The sequence below is a fragment of the Lithobates pipiens genome, unplaced genomic scaffold (assembly GCF_037356315.1).
Source record: "Lithobates pipiens isolate NorthernLeopardFrog02 unplaced genomic scaffold, aLitPip1_a1.2 Scaffold_23, whole genome shotgun sequence".
Classification (NCBI taxonomy): domain Eukaryota; kingdom Metazoa; phylum Chordata; class Amphibia; order Anura; family Ranidae; genus Lithobates; species Lithobates pipiens.
The window spans coordinates 141,103,304-141,125,168 of record NW_027507785.1 but is presented as its reverse complement, the minus strand read 5'-3'; the positions used below and the strand labels follow the sequence as shown (position 1 = coordinate 141,125,168).

The window sequence follows — 21,865 nt, the reverse complement described above, 5'->3', positions numbered from 1 at the left end:
GAATATCCTGTCTTTACAATAATAATAACCTCACAATCTCCACAGCTTCCGGGTAAAGCAACAGGGAACCACAATAGGAGAAATTATTTTTTCCTTATACCTTAAATGGAACAAAGGTATGTAAAAAAGGAGACCATTTAATGTTATAGAGGGTTTCTCACATACTCTTTTACATATGCATAATTTTTTTCCATTGTTTCCCTTTTTTGTTTTTTGATAATTTGTCACATTTTTTTTTGTCAATGCACATTTAGCGCTGCACTTTATATTTTACAGAAACCATGAAACAGACTAAAACAGAAGTACAATCAAATCACACTTGTTTATTAATAAAAATAAAAAGGTAAATAGAATAAAGCGTAGTCAAGCATAGCCAGAGTCCTGTAGCCAGATCGGGTAGTCAGCCAGTCCAAAGTTCATAAACCAGATCGGGTAATCAGCCAGAAGTCAGGGATCCAAGGAGAGCAACCACAAGCAGTATAAGAAGCCAGGTGGGATGTCAGCAAGTAAGTCTTGAAACAAACAGCAGGAGATGGTTCCCTGTGATGTGACCAACGCGAAGGCAAATGAAAAAGTGAGCAGGAAGGCTTTAAATAGGCAGGTCAGACGAGCATCATCGGCAACAACTGGTAACTGTGGAAAGAGAAGAGAGCTGGCAATTAGCCGACAGCTGAGCGGCCAGCCCAGAGGAGGAAGGGCTAAGCCAGCCCTGACAGGAGCATACATGACACATATAATTTCTTGACTACCTCTTACATTTTTGAAGGCCCTGGAGAACCAGGACAATGGAAATGCCCCAAATATGACCCCATTTTGGAAAGAAAACAACCCAATGTATAATCTATGAGGCATATCGAGTCTTTTGAACATGTCATTTTTTTCTACAAGCTTTTGGAAAATGTGTAAAGAAAATTAAAACGCATTTTTTTTTTACACAACGTTGTCCATTTACACAATATTTCTAACACATAACATGTACATACTAAAAATGACACTCCAAAATAGATTCTCCTACTCCTGAGTATGGCAATATCACATGTGTGAGACTTTACCACATCGTGGCCACATACAGAGGACCAACATGCAGGGAGCACCATCAGGTGTTCTAGGGACATAAGTTTCAAATCTAATTTGACTACCTATTACACTTTTGTGAGGCACTGTAGTGGCATGGATGTGGCAAGGATGAGCATGAATGGGGATGGCTGAGCATGAATGAGTATGGCTGGGGATGGCTGAGCATGAATGAGTATGGCTGGGTATGACTGAGCACAATTGAGTATGGCTGGGTATGATTGAGCACGATTGGGTATGGCTGAGTCTGGCTGAGGAAGGCTAGGTATGGCTGGGTCCAGCTGGGTATGGCAGTGTATGGCTTTGTACAGATGGGTATGGCTGAGTACAATTGAGTATGGCTGGGTATGGCTGAGTATGATTGAGTATGGCTGGGTCCATCTGGGTATGGCTGGCTACGGCTGAGTATGGCTGGCTACAGCTAATTATGGATGGGGGTGGATGGGATGGCTGAGCATGGATGGGTCAATGTATTAGTATTGCTGAGGATGGAAGGATGAGTATGCTGATTATGGATGAGGATGGATGGATGAGTATGCTGAGTATGGATGGGTGAGCATGGATGGATGGATGAGTATGCTGAGTATGGATGGGTGAGCATTGATGGATGGGTATGCAGAGTTTGGATGGGTATGCAGAGTATATGGCTGGGTGTGCAGAGTATGGCAGAGTATGGATGGGTGAGCATAGATGGATGGATGGATCTCTTACTAAGCAGCACTGTGGGCACTGCACATGCAGCCACCAATCTCTCCCCTCTCACACTGGACGGAGAGGGGAGGGAAGAACTGGAAATCACGCTGGTTTATTTACATGTGATCACTCCTTCATTTGACGGAGCGATCGCATGGTAAACGGGCACGATCAGCGGCCATTCACCGTGATCCGTGATGCGCCGGGGTCACGGAAGATCTCAGGTGTGCGCCACAGGGGGTGCACGAGAGCGGAATTCTGGGAGGACGTCATAGTACGTCCTCCCAGAATTAAGCAACCGCCCTGTAGCCATCATTCGGCTATGGACTGGTTGCTAAGTGGTTAATCAGGAGAAGGCCTGATTCTTATGGGATGCCATCAAATTACTTCTCGAGAACAACACATTCTGGTTCAAGGGGTCACACTATAGGCAGAAATGTGGGTCAGCAATGGGTTGCAAGTTTGCCCCAGCAAATCTATTTATGGGTGCTTGGGAGAACCTGTTCATATACACTAAGATTGGCCCTGACCTTATCTTTTAGAAAAGGTACATTGATGACTGGATCTTTATATGGGGTGGGACTGAAACTTCGCTGCAAGAATTTATTAAACAGCTTGATAACCCAGAGTAGAACTTAGAAATCACAACTACGTATAGCCAAAGTCATATTACATTTTTAGATCTTTTTATCAAAGGCAGTGAAGGTAGGGTGGAGACTGCTGTCTACCAGAAGGAAACTGAAACTTGTTCCTGTTGACAGTTGTCACCACCGTCCTTGGATTGAGGGAATACCAAATGACCAGTTTTTAAGATATAGGAGGAACTGTTGAAACTTAACGACTTTTATGCAGCAGTCAGAATGTTTAAAACAGAGGGTTCTGGAGAAAAACTATGTAACTATATAAGTTATAGAGAAAAGCATATAGGGAGGCACTGAAGGTTGATAGAAAAACTTTAGTAGAGAGAGAAGGAGGACAAGGAGGAAGAGACTCCCATCTGCGTGCTCCCTTATTGTGAAAATAAGGGAATGATTGTTAACCACTTGCCGTCCGCCCCATAACAGTTTTACTGCTACAGAGTAGCATATGCGTGATGGATGATGTATATGTATATATATATATATATATATATATATATATATATATATATATATATATATATATATATATATATATATATATATATATATATATATATGCGATTTCAGACTTCCATCTGCAAGGGGCACACAAACGCTGCCGGAGAGCCGTTTCTCCAGCACCCACCGATCGTCGGCAACACAGAGAACTGAACTATGCTCATGTAAACAAGGAATATCTCAGTTCTGACTGGGGGAAGGTATGGTTTCTGTGTTCCTGTAAAGCAGGGACTAGAATTTATTACTTCCATTAGTAAAAGCAGCACACAGTTAACACGCAAACACTGGCTAGCACACAGTTAACCCCTTTCCAGTCAGTGTCATTAGTACAGTGACAGTACATATTTTTAGCAATGATCACTGTATTAGTGTCACTGGTTCCATGCAAAGTGTCTGTCATAATGTCCACCGCAATATAGCAGTTCCGCTATAAATCACTGATCGCCGCCATTACAAGTATAAAAAAATAACCCATGGGGAAGCAATATGAGATGAGGGATCACCCATGATAGCACCCATGTCTTTACTTGAATGTGGCTGCCGGATACAACATGTGGGAAGCACTAAAAGCACATTAGCAAAGAGAGTAGAACAGCACATTAGAAATATTCTTAAAGGTAAATTTACCACGGTGTTCCACAACACTTTAAAGTGTGCCAGAATGGCAACCCCAAAAATCTAAAGTTTTTGGCCATTCAAAACGTGGCCCCAAAATGGAGGGTGGGGGGATGTGATATCCCTGTTAGAAGGGGGAGTGGATATACATCGTTTAGGCACTTTGGCTCCAAGGGGTCTGAACAAAGATTTTAACATTAATTGCTTTTATAATGCTGTGATGCTGAAGTTTGTGCCCATTTTAAAATGTATTTTATGGATCCGAGTCAGGTCCTAAGAATAATTTTAGAATTGTCCTTTTTTCTTTTTTTTATTAAAATTTTATTCGTTTTTACATTTTAAAACAGGCAGGGAGCATAAGGAAAAAAAACAAATCAACAAGACCACCGAACAAAAGATGCAAAAAAAAGAACAAAACAAATGTTCTGTACAATCCTATTCATGGCCCCCTTATCTTGCTTATTTACTTTATCGTACTTCCTATCTACCCTCCCCACCTCTATCCCACTCTATGCCGTACTCCCCCCCCCCCCCCCACCCTCCCCAGTGTTTGTTGGCCCTTCCTCCCCTATTTATTCTTCTAGTGCCTGGATGTAGGTTTCAGTCCTTTTGAATGATCTCCATTTTTTCCATGTTGCCCAATATCTGTTCATTTGGTTATTCTCCATTTTGATTAAATATTCCATATTATTGATATGTTCAATTCTCTGTACCCATTCTCTAATAAAAGGTTTTTTTGCTTGTAACCAATTTATAGGTATCAGAGCTTTTGCCGCATTAAGCAAAAAAGGTACCAAAATGTTTGTTTTTTTTGTTTTTTCCAATTTTCATTTGTGGGTTACTGCTTTTTTCTTCTACACCGCGGGCAACATGGTATTTTTTCCCCTGTTATTATTTCTATATAGGCTAAGATCTTCTGCCAGTATAACTTTATCTCAGGACAATCCCACCATATGTGGAATGTTGTTCCGGGTGATTTACACTCCCTCCAACAGTACATAGATCTAGAGGGATCTATTCTATGCAGTCTATCAGGAGTCAAATGCCATCTCATCATACACTTGCAATTAACCAGCCTAGATGTTGAATCTGACACCTGCCTATATACTGTCTCCATCATCTGCCTCTCATCTATTTTAATACCCATATCCAATTCCCATTTTTCTATGGCTGGTATAGCATCTTGTGCCTCGATTTCCTCCAGGAATTCATATACTCTTGACATACAGTGCTTTACTTTTACTTTAGAATTGCATAACTTTTCTATGGGTGTTAATGTGTTCTCATCTCTTATGGGTTTTGGAATTGAAATAACAAAATGTTGAATCTGTAAATACTCCCACTCCTGTAAATTTTGCCAACAGTGTTTCTTAATTATATCTTGTTTTAACATCAAGGCACCGCCTAAAGTGATATCTTTTAATTGTATATTTACCAATTGTTTACCTAATTGTGTGTCCTTTCCTGGAATAAAGAAATTTGTGCCCTCTAGTGGAATTAGTGGAGAGTTATATATCCATTTATTTCTCCGGTATAGTGCATCCCATATTTTTAATGTTGTTACCGTGATTTCGTGAACTTTATTACTACCTATTCTAAATTTTGGGGGGATCCAGATAATTTTTTTTAATTGTGTGCCTATTAGTGCTTCTTCCATTTTTACCCACTTCTTTTCATTGTCCACATTTGCCCATTCCACCATTCTCGCCAGCGTGATTGCACTATAGTATCTATAAATATCTGGCAGTGCCATCCCTCCATTTTTTTTCCTAATTAATATATTGTACTTTATCCTTGGTTTTTTATTTTGCCATATAAATTTAAAAAAAAATGTTTTCATTATTTTAAAGAAGCTATTTGGGATGTTAATTGGAAGCATTTGGAGTTTATAGGTAATTTTTGGTAAAACCAACATTTTCAAGATGTTAATTCTGCCAGTCCATGAGATTGATCCCTTTCTTATATTCCTTAACACTGTTTTAATTTCATTAACTAATGGGATATAATTCGCTTGATATAGGTCCTGGACCGTCTTTGTTATTTTTATACCTAAGTATGTTAGTTCTTTTTTTTCCCCATGTAAAGGGGTATTCTTGTTGTAATGACATCTCTTCCTCATTATCCAAGCCTATATTCAATATAACTGTTTTTATAGGGTTTATTTTAAAATTTGAGAGAGCACCGTATTCTTTGATTTCTTTTATTAAACTAGGTAAGGACAGTCTCAGTTTAGTTATATATAGGAGTATGTCGTCCGCGTAAGCTGCCACTTTATGATCTTCTCCCCCCATCTTAACCTCACTAATATTTACGTTATTTCGAATCTTTGCCAAAAATGGTTCCAGGGCAATCATGTAAAGCAGGGGCGAAAGTGGGCAACCCTGCCTTGTCCCATTTAGCATTTCGAACGCGGACGACATACTCCCATTCACCCCCACTCTGGCTGTTGGTTGTGTATATAGATTATTTATCCACTTCAGCATCCTTGGACCTAAACCTATGTTCCGGAGAGATTCTATTATAAAACACCAATCTATTCTATCGAATGCCTTTTCGGCATCGATAGAGATCAATACCATTGGGGGTTTATTTTCCCTATCTTTACCTATAAGAAGCAGAGTCCTCAAACTGTTGTCTCGTCCCTCCCTTCCTGGGATGAATCCTACCTGGTCCCTTGTAATTAATTCCGGCATCAGATTTTTTTATTCTTGTTGCTAATACCTTCGCGTATAGCTTTGTGTCGGTATTCAGCAAAGCTATTGGCCGGTAATTGGAGCAGATGGATTCATCCTTACCTGGTTTTGGTATTACTGTTATATTTGCCAGTAAGGCCTCTTTCCTCATACTCTCCTCTTCACCCAAACTATTGCAATATTTGCATAGTTCAGGGACCAATTGATGTTTAAATTTCTTGTAATACTTGATTGTGAAGCCATCCGGGCCTGGGCTTTTCCCGTTTAGTGTTTCTTTTATTGCTTTGTATATTTCATCTGGCCTAATTGGTTCCTCTAAACTTTTAGCCATTTCTTCTGTTATTTTAGCTAATTCTGTTTCACTTAGATATTCCTGAATTTTAGTTTTCCTATTCTCCTTTTGTGCCCCTGACTCATTGCTTCTTATTGAATATAAGGCTTTATAGTATGTTTTAAAGGCCTCTGCTATCTCTGACGTTCTGAATTTCACTTCCCCTTGTTCATCCTTGATCTTTTCAATATAGTTTAAGGCTTTTTTTTCCCATGCTATTCTTGCCAGATGTTTCCCCGTCTTACTCGCCCACAGATATCTTTCTTTAGCTACATTTTTATACACACTTCCACGTTTTTGTTCTATCAAATCGTTTAGTTGTGAACGTTTTTGAATGATCTCCTTATATATCTTTTTGTCTAAATGTCTCTTATGATTTTGTTCTAACTCGTGAAGTGCTTTTTTTTAAGTCATCGTATCTTGCTTCACTTTCTTTTTTTTTACCAGAGCCTATACAAATTAATTTCCCTCGAATTAGGGCTTTATGCGCTTCCCATAAGGTAGCTTTAGAGACTTCTATGGTGTCATTTATTTTAAAATATTGTTCTATCTCTATTTTTATATTACTCTCAACTTCCTCATTCTCAATCAGCGCCTCGTTAAGTCTCCAGGTCCCCTTTCTGGGCTCTATTTGCCCCTGCCTAATGTTGGCTATCACTGGGGCATGATCCAATACTGTAATGTTACCAATCTGGACATTTACTAAATTTTCTAGTGTTTCGTGATCTAAAATTATGTAGTCCGGTCTTGCATAAGTATCGTGAACTGAAGAGTAATATGTATAGTCCTTTTCTACCGGATTACATGCTCTCCATGCGTCCACAAGCTGTTGTGTGTGTAATTTTTTTTTTTTATATTCTATGTTGTTTAATTTCTTGAGGGGGAATAACTGATGTACTGTCTATTTCTGGCTTCATGATGAAATTCAGATCCCCTGCTATAATCACGTGGCCTTGCTTATATGTCTCTCTAATTTTCAGTTCATTTTCATTTATCCCATTTAGGTATTTTTTTGGGGCCTTATTGGGGCAGTAGATATTAATTAATGTATATTTTTGCCTTAATATATTACCCTTTACCAGTAAAAACCTCCCCTCCGGATCCGCCATCATCTCTTCTAACTTCCACCCAATTGCTTTCGCCATGCCAATAGCTACCCCCCTAGATCCCTTGATCGGGGAATCAGCATAGTACCAGGTTGGATATTTTCCTGTATCTATCTGAATATTGGAGTCCAGGGCTAGATGTGTCTCCTGTAAAAAAAACGATATCCGCAAGATGCCCCTCCAATTGTTTAAAAATATTAAATCTTTTCCTTTGAAAATTCATTCCTCTCACATTACATGTTACTATCTTAAGCTCTGCCATCCTGCACTTCTAAAATCTTTCCTATTACCCTTACTGTAAACAGGCCAACAAACTTTCCCCCCCTCCCCACTTCCCCTCCCTCATCCCTGACCCATCGTATGATGTAAATTTGACCCCTTGGTCTGGGACAACTTCTCCGGAACCTCCTTGTTCCGAATGTCCCTATGTCCTAGGGTGGAGTTCTGTTTGGCCGTGTCGCCGTCCATCTCGCCTATTACTTGCAAGACGAATACCCGACGTGCCCGGGGGATCTCAGACCCCCCATGACCCTCCCCATCACCCCCATCCTCCCCCCCCCCCTTTAAAAGGGAAGAGGGAGAGAAAGAGAGAGGGGGGATGGGAGGGGAGACAGCCCCGGGGAAAAAAAATTGCATAGTCTAGCCTATCGGCCTCTATTACTTATCCCCCTCCCCTATTACCGGGGAGGGGGGCCTCTCTTCCCCTGGCTGTCTCCCCCCCCCACCCCCAACCTACGCTCCAATCCTTGGGACTGGAATATCACGTTTTTTACAAAATTCTGTTATGTCTTCAATGTGTCTCAGTCTCTCAGTCCGTCTGTTCTTTCTGCCTATTAGGCATGCAGGAAACCCCCAATTATACTGCACCCCATTCTCAATCAACACTGCTAGTAGCGGTTTTAGAGCTCTTCTTCTCCTCAAGGTATCTGGGGATAGATCCTGGAATATCTGTATGTCTTGTCCTTCATAAACGATTGGTGCTTTTACTCATATATTTTTCCATATTTGATTTTTATCTTCTTCCTGTTGAAAACGCACTATGATGTCCCGAGGGGTGTCCTGTGACAATTCTTTGGGTTTCCTTATACGATGAACCCTTTCGATATTTATTGGATTTGCTGTATCTTTATTCATCAGAGGGTTACATATCTTTTTTTATTATTTCTGTTAAAGCTTCTTGTTGCAAAGTATCCGGGACACCTCGTATTCTTATATTTTTCCTTCTATCCCTATTTTCTTGGTCCTCTACTTTATATGCTTGCTCTTGTTGGACTTTTTTTTAAGGAGATTACTTCAGCTTCTAATTTCTTTATTTTGTTTGCCTCTTTTTCCGCTTTTTTTTCCATTTCTTCTACTCTTTCCAATACATGAGCAAGATTCTTATGTACTCTGTCCATTTCCCTTTTCATGGAATTTTCTAATGCTGCAAACATAGAAATGATTTCTTTTTTTGTGGGCAATGATAAAGGATTTTCATGCTGCGTCGAATGTGACTGTATATCTTCTATTCATAGCCTAAATCTACTGATTGATCAGTGTCAACCTCCAGGATGCACTCTTGGACCTGTAGGGAGTTGTTTTGGGCCTATTGCCTTTTTCTTTCTTTTTCCCTCTTTTCCTTGTCCTTTTTATCTTTATTTTCTGCTTGGGAGCTTCTAGTTTGTTGTTGCTTCTCTGGTTGTTGTTTCTCTGAACCCCCCATTTGAGTAACAAATTTATTCATAGAGCCGGGACTAGCGACCAGGCTCCGCCGGGGTGATTTGGGGATTGCTCTGGTCTTAGATGTCTTTCCCTTTATTGTCTAAGTATCTTTACTCAGTCACAAAAATAGAATATCACTGTTGTGTCACTATTTTATCGCCATGTAATCTCTATTATTTTTATTCTCCCTTTTTTTTTTTTTAGAATTATGATTACGGTTTCTATTTTATGCGTATAATTTCAATCCCAAAGTCTTTCCCCGTTTGTCAGGCGGAGGCACTTTTACATAGCGATAGAGAGAAAAAAAAAAAAAAAAAAAAGGTGTATTCCAACTTCCTGTTTACCTTACTATAGTTTGATTGCGTATATTTCTATACTTCCCTTTATTATAGAAGACACTACATAAAGTCCTTATACTAGGAGTGGGCTGACAAAAACCGCACCTTTAGTACCGGAATTCATTAGACTTGTCCAAGCTTACGAACCATCTCATCCTTTACATTACATTAGTCTCGTTTGCAAGCATTTCTCGTATTGACCAGATTTACATACACTTGTAGAGAGAGTCCAATGCAAACGTAGCAAAAAAGACTATTGAAAAACACCAATTTAACGTCGCTTTTACACACTCAGTCTTTCTCTTTTCCTATAGTGACATAAGGCAAGTAGCACTTTTACTGTTTTCCGTTCAATCGCTACAAGATATTTAAGAGAAAATTGTTAGCGATATGAGCTACTGCATTGAAAGACTACTAGCGACCATTTATCCGTCTGTCAAAAAAAAGGATTTTCCAATGATTCAAAAACTTATACTATAGTCCACATACCGCATGTACAGTCTCCTCCTTTACATTACATTAGTCTCGTTTTACGAGCGTTCTCGGGTTAATCAGATTGTTACAATCACTTGCAGAGAGAGTCCGATGCAAACGGAACAAAAAATGTCTATTGAAAAACACCAGTTTAAAGTCACTTTTCGCACTCAGAGTCTCTCTTATTTGCTACGTTAACATTATTTTCCTTTCAATCGCTACAGGATTTTAAGAACACATTGTTAACGGTATTAGCTTCTGGATTTATTCTCCTTGTAAGCACTTAGAAAGACTACTAGTGACCATTTATCCGTTTATCAAAAAAGGAAGAAAAAAATAATTCTCCAGTGTTTCAATAGCTTAATATATAGTCCACATACCGCATCTTCACGCTCTCTCTGGTATTTCTCTCTGTTAAGATCTTTCTACTGTTTGCAGAAGTAGCTTCACACCTTCTCATGAGGCTTTAGCATCTCCATCTGAGCACATTGTTGTCAGCAAACCGAAATTCCACAAATCCCGTCTTTCGCCACCAGAGGGAGCCCGGCGCCACCACTCCTCTCCTCCAGGAATCCGAGGGCTAACGGAGTCGCCCGAGACACCGCTCGGGATCCCCCCAGCCGGGACAATGCACTCGGCTCCGCTCGTCTCCGGTCCGTCCGGCTGTCACCACGGCGGCGTCTCCAGCCCCCGCACGGAGCTCCGGGGGGACAGCAACAGCGGAGGTAAGGGGCACAATGAGAAGTCCCTGCAGGATAGGCAGCGTAGGGAGAGCGGGGAGAGTCTACAGCAAGGACGCTATCAGGCCCAGCGTTGCGGCTGCATCACAGCCGTATGGGGGGAACCGATCCCCCCCCGTGCGTCTAGGTTTGGACACGCTCCCTCCCGAGTCTCCTCCCCCTCATCATAGCCCCTATGTAGTCCCTTTTCTGTTCATGTTTTATTTCATTATAACATTTGTTAAATACATTTTTAAATTTAGGAGCAGTATAATACATTTGCTCTTTATTCATTTTTCTTGCATATGTCATTTGCTGATTTCAGTAAAGGGACAGGTTTTTAACTTTGAGTTACAAAAAGAGTGTTAGGGGTTAATTGATGTGTGGTAACATGGGGAGGGGTTTACTAAAAGGAAATGGATGGTATAAATATTGTGTGGTTAAGGGGCTCCCATTTCCCTGATAAAGAAGGACTTTGAAACACAATGGGTTTCTGGAGAGAGCAATCGGCATCTCTACATGGTGGTCTGTTTCCAGGTGCCTGCCTGAAGCTGTAGAAAGCGATCTGCAACACAGGAGGTGCAGATCTTGTGAAAGAGCTGTGGCTACATGTCCTGATCAGACAAATCAAAAGAGATATGTTTTTTACCTTATAAAAACAATCTTATTGTGTGATTCAGATAGGGTTGCCACCTGTCCAGGATTCACCCGGACAGTTTGGGTTTGGAACCATGCGTCCAGGTTTCAGACTGCCTGAAACCCGGACACATTATTCAGACTGGACCATGGCTTCCCAGCAGGGTTACTGGCTGCAGTTATCTAAGCTGAGACTGCCAGTTACACCCTCTTTCACACTGCCTAAAGCCAACACTCCCCCCCCCCCCCCCCAAACACATAAACAGACAGGAGAGGAGAGAGGGCTTGATCTGTACCTCTTACTCTCTTAATTAGAAGTCCAGCAGCCTCAGATACATCTGGAGGAGAGGTGCTGACTGCCAAAGGGTGAGTGAGCTCACCATCCATAGCTGTTTATGATTGAAGTCTCCCCCCTTCTCTCTCCTTCCTCTGAGAGAGTACACTTAGGTAAATCAGGGTTCTCAGAGCACCCCTTACATCAGAGTTCCCCTTTACACCAAAGGGCACAGTGTTCCCTCTTACATCAAAGTCCTCTCCGTACATCAGAGTTCTTAGTGTTCCCCCTTAAATCAGGGTTCCCAGAGCATCCTTTATGTCAGAGTCCCCAGAGTTCTCCCTTGCATCAGAGTCTGCAGAGTTCTACCCTTACAGTGAAAGGGAACTCTGCGAGTTCAGATGTAAAAGGGGAACTCTGTAGACTCTGAAGGAAAGGGGAACTCTTGTTATTAATGTCATATGGTTAGAAAAAGCAATAGCAAAATATATGTATAGTTTATACTATAAAAAAAAAATTGCTGTGCGCCGACAAAGTGTTCGGGTTTGACTTGAAGAAAAGGTGGCAACCCTAGATTCAGAGACTTCTACAAGAGCTGATTTGTCAGGTGGACAAAGCAAAAACTCCCTGTTGCAAGCAAGAAAAATATTTATCCATCCAACGGTATTACTGGTTTGATTTGGGATAAGTTTTGCCTTAAAAGTTTTTATACCTCCTTTGTGTACTGCATGGAGACAAAAAAGCTAATTGAACCATGCACTATTGGCTTTCTCTGGATCATCTGTGGGTGGGTATAGGAGTGTGTCAAATTGAGGTTTTATGTTTTATTTATTTTTATTTTTTCTGTTGATGTAACTAGAGGGACTTTGTCTTTTTTCAACCTGACTAACTATGTAGACACAGCCAACACCTCCCCAGAAAAAAAAACCACAAATCCTCCTTCTTTTAGCAACTCCCCGTTTCCTAGCAATCCCCCACCTTCTAGCAAAATGAGAAAAGTCCTGCTAGTTTCCCCTCAGCCACGTCACATAACTCATCAGAATAGTGGAGGAGCTTAGGATAACTTTTCTTTCCTCCTGCCCCAGCATCTGAGGTCTGACTGAGATGATGAGTGGTAATGCATTGCAGGATACAGGCTTTATATAGCGCCAACAGTTTGCACAGTGCTTTACAATATGGGGGCAGACAGGAGAGTTACAATACTCTGAAGCTGACGTTACAGAGCCAGTCCAGGCTCAGGAAGGATCGCAGCCATATGGTCAGGTTCCGCCCACATGCCTGGACTGGCACCCAACTCAGCCTCTGGAAAAAAAGAGAGTTAATAACCCCTAAATACTTGTGGGACTTGAATTCTATAACAAAACATAACAATCATCAAAACAAGACAAGCAAATTACATCTTGTGGTTAAAGGTAGCATACCATCCCTATGAGCAATATGTATAAGCCATCAATTATGCATGAGCAGATTTCACTGTGCCACAGAATGAAAGTGCCTCAAAGTGCCTCCAAACAGCCAGGGCCCTACGTGCTCCTCACAGCGACCCCCCCCCCCCCCACTTCACATAGCCACAAACAGCCAGCTTCATTTCAGGTTGGCAAAAGGATGACTAAGAATTGGGTCATATTCATCATTAAATGTCCCACAGTGGGCCTCAGATGGTTCCTAGTGGAATCAGGTCAAAAAAGTCCTCCAGTAAATATCTAGTACTGTAGTTGGTGCAGGCATACAGAAAGGGGTCCTAGGTATGGCTTACCTTGAGTCTGTATAGTAAATGAGTAGAGTGTCGGTCCCAGTGATCAAGGCAGTAGTGAACAGACTCTCAGTGCCAGCTTCCATAAATATGGCTGTGGACGCTGGTGGGGAAATCCCCCGAAGCATCCATATATGGCACCAGCCCGTTGTGATGCGGAGTGACATCATGCATGGGAGTTCCCCTGATGCATAGAGAGCGGCTCCAGGAGAGGAGATAAAAAGGCAGGGGCTGTGGTTTCATCAGAATTGGTGACCCATCAGATTAGGTAGCGGAAGTGATGTTCCATCAGCTGAATACTTACTGCGCATACGTAACAGGTTTGTTAATCTGACAGACCAGCTGCAGTCAGAAGGCGGCAGCGGACATCTTACTACACCCAGCTATGTCTTGAATTTCACTGTCTTTTTAGCAATAAAGTGATAAATATAGTATATTGACATGTGTGATGCTGTTTTTAATGTTACATTTTGATAGAAGCTGGATGCCAGCAGTAGGAAGATGGCAGAGACCATCTTATTACACCCCACACTGGTCAGCGCTAAAACTTTACACTTTGAAAATGTAACAAGAAAACAGCATGACCGATCTGAATATACTATGTTTATTTATATACGCTCAGTTTATTGATAAAATTACTGTGATATTCAAGACTTAGCTAGATGTAGTAAGATGTCCGCAGGCGTCTTATGACCTGTCAGATTAGCAAACCTGCGCATGTGCAGTAGGTATTCAGCTGACAGAACGTCACTTCCGTTACCTAATCTGACGGGTCGCCGATTCTGAGGAAACACCAGTTGTGACCCCGATTTAGTTTGTATAGATTACCATTAGGCAGAATTACTGTATGTATTTGCGTATAACACACACTTTTTCCCCTGAGAATAGAGGGTAAACTGTGCCTGGGTGTTATACGCCAATATATATATTTTTTTTACCTCTCCTGGCCCTGGGACAGCGCAGCCAGCATACTTTAAAGTTAAGAAAACATTACTGCCAGTCATTTCTCATACACCGCTCCAACTGTGTCACCTTCAATGTATATGGAAGCCTCTAAATACCTCAATTAGCACTGGCCGCTCTCCTCCACCCGATCTGTCTCCTCCTCGCGTGTAGCTTTTGATTGGAGGAGGAGAGTGGTCATGTGACCATCAATGAAACACCAGAGGAGAGGAGCGCAAAAGAGTAGCATTAAAGCGGGAGTCCACCGGGACTCCGCGTTTTTTTATTTTTTTAAAAGCCAGCAGCTACAAATACTGCAGCTGCTGACTTTTAAAATAGTGACACTTACCTGTCCAGCGTGCCTGCGATGTCGGCACCCGAAGCCGATCTCTAGGTCGCCTGTCGGGTCCTGCCGCCGCCATCTTGGGTATGGGAATCAGGAAATGGAGCCTTTCGGCTTCATTTGCCGGTTCCCTACTGCGCATGCGCGAATCGCGCTCCGCAATAAGGACGCTCCCCGCTGCCTCTGGGATCTGTGTGTTTCCCAGCAGGCAGCGGGGCACTTGCGGGAAGGGGCGGGCACTTGCGGAAAGGGGCGTACGTTACGCCCCTTTCCGCAGAGAGCTATCCCGGAAGTGGGTGCAGTTACCTGGATTATCCAGGTAACTGTACCCCCCTCCCCCCTGAAAGGTGCCGATTGTGGCACCGGAGGGGGGGGAGGGTTCCGATGAGCGGAAGGTCCACTTTAGGGTGGACCTCCGCTTTAACTGAGGTATTTAGAAGCTTCTATTTAAGACAGTGACACAGGAGGAGCGGTGTATGAGAAGGAGCTGACAGTGATGTTTTCTCAACTTTAGCGTATGCTGGCAATGCTGTCACAGGAGACTGGGGGTCTCCTGGGAGTGCAGGGAGGCTTTACAATGAAAGGGGGCTGTGTGATGTGCAGGGAAAGGGAGACTGTGTACCATGCAGGGGGTCTGTGGAAAGTTTTTTTTTCCTGAAACGTCCCTTTCAAAGTTAGGGTGCGTGTTATACACCCATAAATACAGGTATATTCAAGCACAGAATGGGTGTGTGCTGCTGTTGCTGAGGTGGGTGAGGAGCATATTCATGGGGCCAGACTGAGCAGATGAGCTACAGCCAGCTGTGGACATGTGGCAGAGGTGAAAGCCCACTGCACCCCCAGAACATCACCAGGACAGTGGGTGCTCGAATAGCAGCCGGCCTGATATTGGAGGAGGGACAGCAGCCCTGAGCACAGGAGAGAACACAGAGCGACACACCTGGATGACCCCCTCCTATACCCCCCCTTGAGACTTGGAAGGAACATGCAGGGGGAGAGTGCGACCCCCTTAAATAAGAGAGGCACGTAAACTGATGAACGGACTGTGAACAGGTGGTATTATTTTTGCATGGACCTGTCAAGAAATCTGTTTATGTCATGGTAAGAAGACTGTGAAACTCTGTTGAAGGTGAAATCTATATACTTACACCTTGCAAACCTGGTTAAATGAGAACATTTGTTATATGTATCCCTCTGCCTGCCCCAGTGCGATCCCCTAATGGAAGTGTTTATAGGGGAACAGGCAAACGGACTGTGAATAGTAAGAACTATTCTTTTTTGCTATATAAATTATTCTCACAATTTGCTGATGAGCTGGTAATTGATGGTGAAATTCTGTTGAATTTGAAAAACTTGCACTCTGAATGTGCTCTTGCAAACCCTGTTAATGGTAAAAAATGGTAAAAAATGGTAAAAAACTTGCATGTACACTCTCATCTGGTACAGTGCGACCCCCAGATAGGAAATACCTATAAGCAAGAGGTTAGCAAATGGACTTTAAGCAGAAAGTAACTACTACAAGTAAAAGACTACAGTTGATTTTTTGACCTAATGTAAAGGCTGAACACGCCAACAAAAAGGCATAACATTTTGAAAGAGATCGAGCATCATGGAGTCGGGGTGGTCTTCTTACACGAGACACACCTGCCCCATGAAACTAATGTGAGGTTGTATTCCCATCAGCTCCCAACTTAGTACTATGGCGACTCAATGACAAATAAGGCAAAAGGGGTCGCAATTGGAATAGGTAGGAGAGTTTGGTTCTCCCCAGAGGACAGATTAACTGAGTCGGAGGGAAGATTTCTCTTCTTAAGGGGGAAGCTGTTGGGAATGGAATGCACATTGGCTAATATTTATTGTCCTAATAAAGGCCCAACCATATATTTAGGGGGAGCCCTGCAAACATGATCGGAATTTAAAAAAGGAAATTGTTAATGGCGGGGGACCTGAATTTTTGTATAGATCCAAAACAAGACAGTATGTCCCATGTGCAGGGGACAAGGAACACCCAATTGAAGGCGATAAACCAGAAATTACACTACCACCAGTTAGTAGATCCCCGAGGAAAGAGCAATATCCCTAGAAACACCAATAACTGTAGAGGAGATCAATCGGGCTTTAAAAGAATCAGCGCCAGGAAAAAGTCTGGGGCCAGATGGATACATTATACTTAAAAAGGTTTAAAAAAGGGTCCCCCTGTGTGCTCTCCACCCCCACAGTGTCCACCTGTGTGCTCTCCACCCCCACAGTGGCCCCCTGTGTGCTCTCCACCCCCACAGTGTCCCCCTGTGTGCTCTCCACCCCCACAGTGTCCCCCCGTGTGCTCTCCACCCCCACAGTGTCCCCCCGTGTGCTCTCCACCCCCACAGTGTCCCCCCGTGTGCTCTCCACCCCCACAGTGTCCCCCCGTGTGCTCTCCACCCCCACAGTGTCCCCCCGTGTGCTCTCCACCCCCACAGTGTCCCCCCGTGTGCTCTCCACCCCCACAGTGTCCCCCCGTGTGCTCTCCACCCCCACAGTGTCCCCCTGTGTGCTCTCCACCCCCACAGTGTCCCCCTGTGTGCTCTCCACCCCCACAGTGTCCCCCTGTGTGCTCTCCACCCCCACAGTGTCCCCCTGTGTGCTCTCCATCCCCCAGTGTCTCCTTGTGTTCGCCCCCCTCCAGTGTCCCCCTGTGCACACCCCCCCCCCCACAGTGTCCCCCTGTGCGCTCCCCCCCCACAGTGTGCCCCTGTGCGCTCTCCCCCCCCCCCACAGTGTGCCCCTGTGCGCTCTCCCCCCCCCACAGTGTGCCCCTGTGCGCTCTCCCCCCACAGTGTGCCCCTGTGCGCTCTCCCCCCACAGTGTGCCCCTGTGCGCTCTCCCCCCACAGTGTGCCCCCCCACAGTGTCCCCCTGTTTGCCTCCCCCCACAGTGTCCCCCTGTGTTATCTCCACCCCCCACAGTGTCCCCCTGTGCCCCCTCCCCCCTCCCAGGGTCTCCCTGTATGCTCCCCCACCCAGTGTCCCCCTGTGTGCCCTCTCCCTCCCCCAGTGTCCCCCTGTGCGCTCCCCCCCCCCCATTGTCTCCCTGTGTGCTCCCCCCAATGTCCCCCTGTGCATCTGTGGCTTGGGATGCAGCGGGCCCCATGATCTTCTATTGCCCGGGGGCCCCATCAGTTGTCAGTCCGCCCCTGCTACTGAGCACTTCATCCTGGGTTGAAGTAGGGTCATTGAGGTGGAAAATGCAAATAAGGGAAGTTATTATAAAGTCAGAACTCCAGATTTCGTTCTTGTTCTGAATCAGTGATTAAAGTGGTATTGAACCCAAAAACAAACATTTATTATATTGCATCTTACAATTTCTTAGATGTGATGGTCTTTTTTAGGCTTTCTTTTTTTTTTACAATGTATTTTCATCTAGTGATCCAGCCAGTAAGTCTGTCATTTTTTAAAAGATCAAGCTCTCCAGTAGAATGCATCAATTAAAGAAATTAGACAAACCATTTAATACTAGCAGGGGTGCTTACAAGGATCAGCTTTTATTAATTTTTTCCATTTCTCTCCAACAGGTAGCACCAGTCCTGTTTCTATCGGGAGTGAGAAGATTAAAAAAAACAAGTGTGGTGTGTCCTAAAAAGAAGGAAGCTCCTAAAATAATGTATAGGACTTTAGTGAAAATACAATATTTGTTCTAAACTGGAAATTAACTTACATTGTGCCACTGTTTGTCACCAGGAAACAGAATTTCAGGGATCAAGAAGAATTAGGCTATTACATATATGAATCTTACAGGTTCTTCCACCATATTGTATGGGAAAAAAACTAGCAGAATGTGCCTTTTCCCATCTGCAAGCTAATAACAAATTGATAGAGCAGGGAATGGTTAAAGCCACAGAGAACACAGATGGAAATAAAATCTCAGTAGAGGTTCTAACCCTTCCCCAGTCTTCCCAAAAAATATAAAAAAAATGCTTTGGCTTTAGACACGCTAATACCTTGTCTTACCCAGTCAAGGTTGCTTAATAACTAGCCTAGGTTATTTAACTAGGTTTAAAGTGCTTGTATACCCTAATTTGACATTTTTACCTACAGGTAAGCCTATAATAAGGCTTACCTCCTAGGTAAAATATCTCCTAAACCTGTACGGTTTAGGAGATATCCCCTTTGCATGCAGCCACTGACGTCAGCGGCGCATATGCTCTGCATGCCCGTCTGCCGGACCTTGCTTGTAGGAAGACTCTCACACGCTTGTGCAGGAGTGACATCAGTGTGGCTCCGGCCACTCGCAGCGCCAGAGCCGTGAACCCGGAAGAAACGCAGAGGGCAGGTTGTCAGCCCCCATGGCGTGGACCGGGCTTTGATCTAAGGTAAGTATTTCATAATGAGATAGTATGCTAGTGTAGTGTATACTAGCTCATTATGCCTTTGCCTTGGAGGGTTTTTTGTTTTGTTTTTCTTTAGATGTGCGGGTATACAACCGCTTAAATAAACAGGTTATATTTTTCTGTATTTTTCATGTACCTGGCTAGAGTATCCTGAGCATGTAAACCTAAACAGTCCTTGACTAGGGTATTCATTTTCACAAGCTGGAATTAAATGGCCATAACAGTCTTTTATTATCAAACTGTATAAATAACACGTTAATCACAGTTAAACTGGAGCCTCAAGTTCCTGGTCAGCATCAAAGAAGAAAGTACCTGCGTCCAACTTGAGTAGGCCTCCAGCCGCCATACCACAAACTCAGAGACAGATGGCAGATACAGTGCCTTGAAAAAGTATTTATACCCCTTGACATTTTCCATATTTTGTTATGTTACAACCAAAAACATAAATGTGAATATGTGCCCAAAGTGGTAGTCACGGCGCTCACCTACTATTAGTTGTACATAATGTAGGCTCACCTGCTATTAATTTATACTTTGTTTAAGAATATATAAAGGTGTAACTGAAAAGTGCCTACGGGACAATATCTCATAAGGTGTCTCACATAAAATAATATACAAACATGAAAAATGAAAATGAAAAAAACATAATATTATATAAGAAACATCAAGTGGGTATAATATATGTGTAAATCCCTAGCCATATGTATAGAAAAAATTGTGAAAAAAACCTACTACACATAAAACATTAAATTCACTTATTGTGATCTACCAAAAGTGCAAAAATGCTAAAGTGCTAAACATGCAAAAAGGTGCCTTATTGACAATAGTGACAAAAGCCACTGCAAAAAAGTGCTAGGTGCTGCTTAAAATGCCATGGTATGTAAATTATCTGTCCTTGTGCGATTATAAAGTCGCTAAGTTATAACGTGCAGTTTTTAAATGTCCACCGGCAAAAGGACAAAAAGACAGTACAGCTTCAATAAAAGTTCTTCTCTAGAAAAGGTGACTGTGTGCTTTGATTTTTAATGGATTCCTGGATTGGGACCGGTGCGATTTTTCATGTGAAAAGACAATAATCCGCACTCACCAGCTCCCTCTCCCCTTAAGGGGTTAATACGCCTCCACAGTGTGAGCCCCTGTGTCGCTATGCAGAGCTGGTCCAGTTAAAATCCAGTAGTTAATCCAAAGATTTTCAACTCCCTCTCCCCTTAAGGGGTTAATAAGCCTCCACAGTTCCTCATTAAAAATAAGATAGGGCAAACATAGTGTAATCCAGTTTTTGTAAGCTTTATTAAGGTAAAAAGAAGAAAACTACTCACACATTAGAGGTTTAAAATCTCGTTTCAATGAATGTGGGTATCAGCATATTTTGAATTCACCGCCGCCGCTATACGAGAGTGTGTTCACCTTAGGCCACACCCTACGCGTTTCGTCATCGGACGTCGTCTGGAGCGGCCATCTTGGTGCTCCACTCTCTTTATATAAGGTGTACTGTCAATGCGGCGCATGCGCGAGCGCATCAGCGCCATTTTTCTTACTGGAATATGGGAACTTGAAAAGCCCAATAGGTAAATGCCTCTGTGGCGCCTGCGCAAGCCACCAGCTGCGCTGTCCGTACTTAAGGCATGAAGAGGACGAACAGAAATAGAGACAAAAGTCACAGACACCTGATGTGTCATTAATGTGAGGGGCGGTTCAGTGTTCATTAGGCAGCGATGTTGAATGCAAAATAGACTTCCACATTTGATACAGCTGAATTAAGACAAATGCTACTGAGTCACATTAATTAAAAACGTTTTTTAGAAAAATGGAAAAGAAGAAAATAGAATATGACTACAAAACTCCCAACTTGTATCAACATTACAGTTGGGGAATAATAATGATAATAGTGAAAAAAAAAATATATAAAAAAAATATATATATAAAAAAAAAAATATATATATATATATATATATATATATATATATATACACACACACACACATATATATACATATATATACACATATACATACGTATACATACACAAATGTAAAAATATATGAAAATAATAGACATGAGAAGTAACACTGGTGAAAATGAATAAATAATAGAAATAAATTACATAAAAATTAATGTGTAAAATGTAAAAATAGATAAATGCGTAACTTCTCACAGTGAATATATACCAGGAAGAACATCATAATGGGTAAAAAGTATTATATATTGGGAAGCAATATCCTGGAAATTGTTCATGGTACTTAAGGGAAGGAGGAGAGAGATAAGAATGTGTAAATATTGCAAGAAATGTGTAGATGTTACTGTATGGACTAGACCATGGCAATATGAGGAGGGGGGAGAAATCGAAAATTGCATAAATGTTGTTATATGGGCTAAACTAAGGCCATAAGCCTAGAAATTGCAGAGTTTATTATACTAAATTAAGAATATAAATAAAAATAAAGGTGGCAAAGTAATAAATAATAAATATTAGAATATGTAAAAAATCACTATCTCAATATTAGTGTCCATAATCCTAATAGTTTTTTTGATAATCCAAAATACATTTAATAATATGTAGACGAGCCCTTATTAAATACGTCTATACGTTTATGCCCAATAAATTTAAGGAAATCAATAAAAAACCTAAATATGGATATAAATAAAAATATAAATGAGAAAAAACAAA

General features: G+C 42.3%; 1 protein-coding gene and 1 long non-coding RNA gene across 2 annotated transcripts in view; one reads left to right on the top strand and one right to left on the bottom strand.

Moving 5' to 3' along the window:
- The window catches only part of FAM83F (family with sequence similarity 83 member F), a 450,556-nt gene extending 432,041 nt beyond the window's left edge, over positions 1-18,515 (top strand). Inside the window, exon 5 of the mRNA XM_077452447.1 lies at positions 18,382-18,515. Coding sequence (XP_077308573.1) covers positions 18,382-18,446 — 65 coding nt within the window. The 3' untranslated portion in view covers positions 18,447-18,515. The remainder of the gene's footprint in view (positions 1-18,381) is intronic.
- Positions 304-11,052, bottom strand: LOC143927936 (uncharacterized). The gene is made up of 2 exons (XR_013262348.1): positions 9,796-11,052; positions 304-633 (listed from the first exon to the last, which is right to left on the bottom strand). It is a non-coding gene; the product is annotated as an uncharacterized LOC143927936 (long non-coding RNA).
- Positions 18,516-21,865: the final 3,350 nt, after the last annotated feature.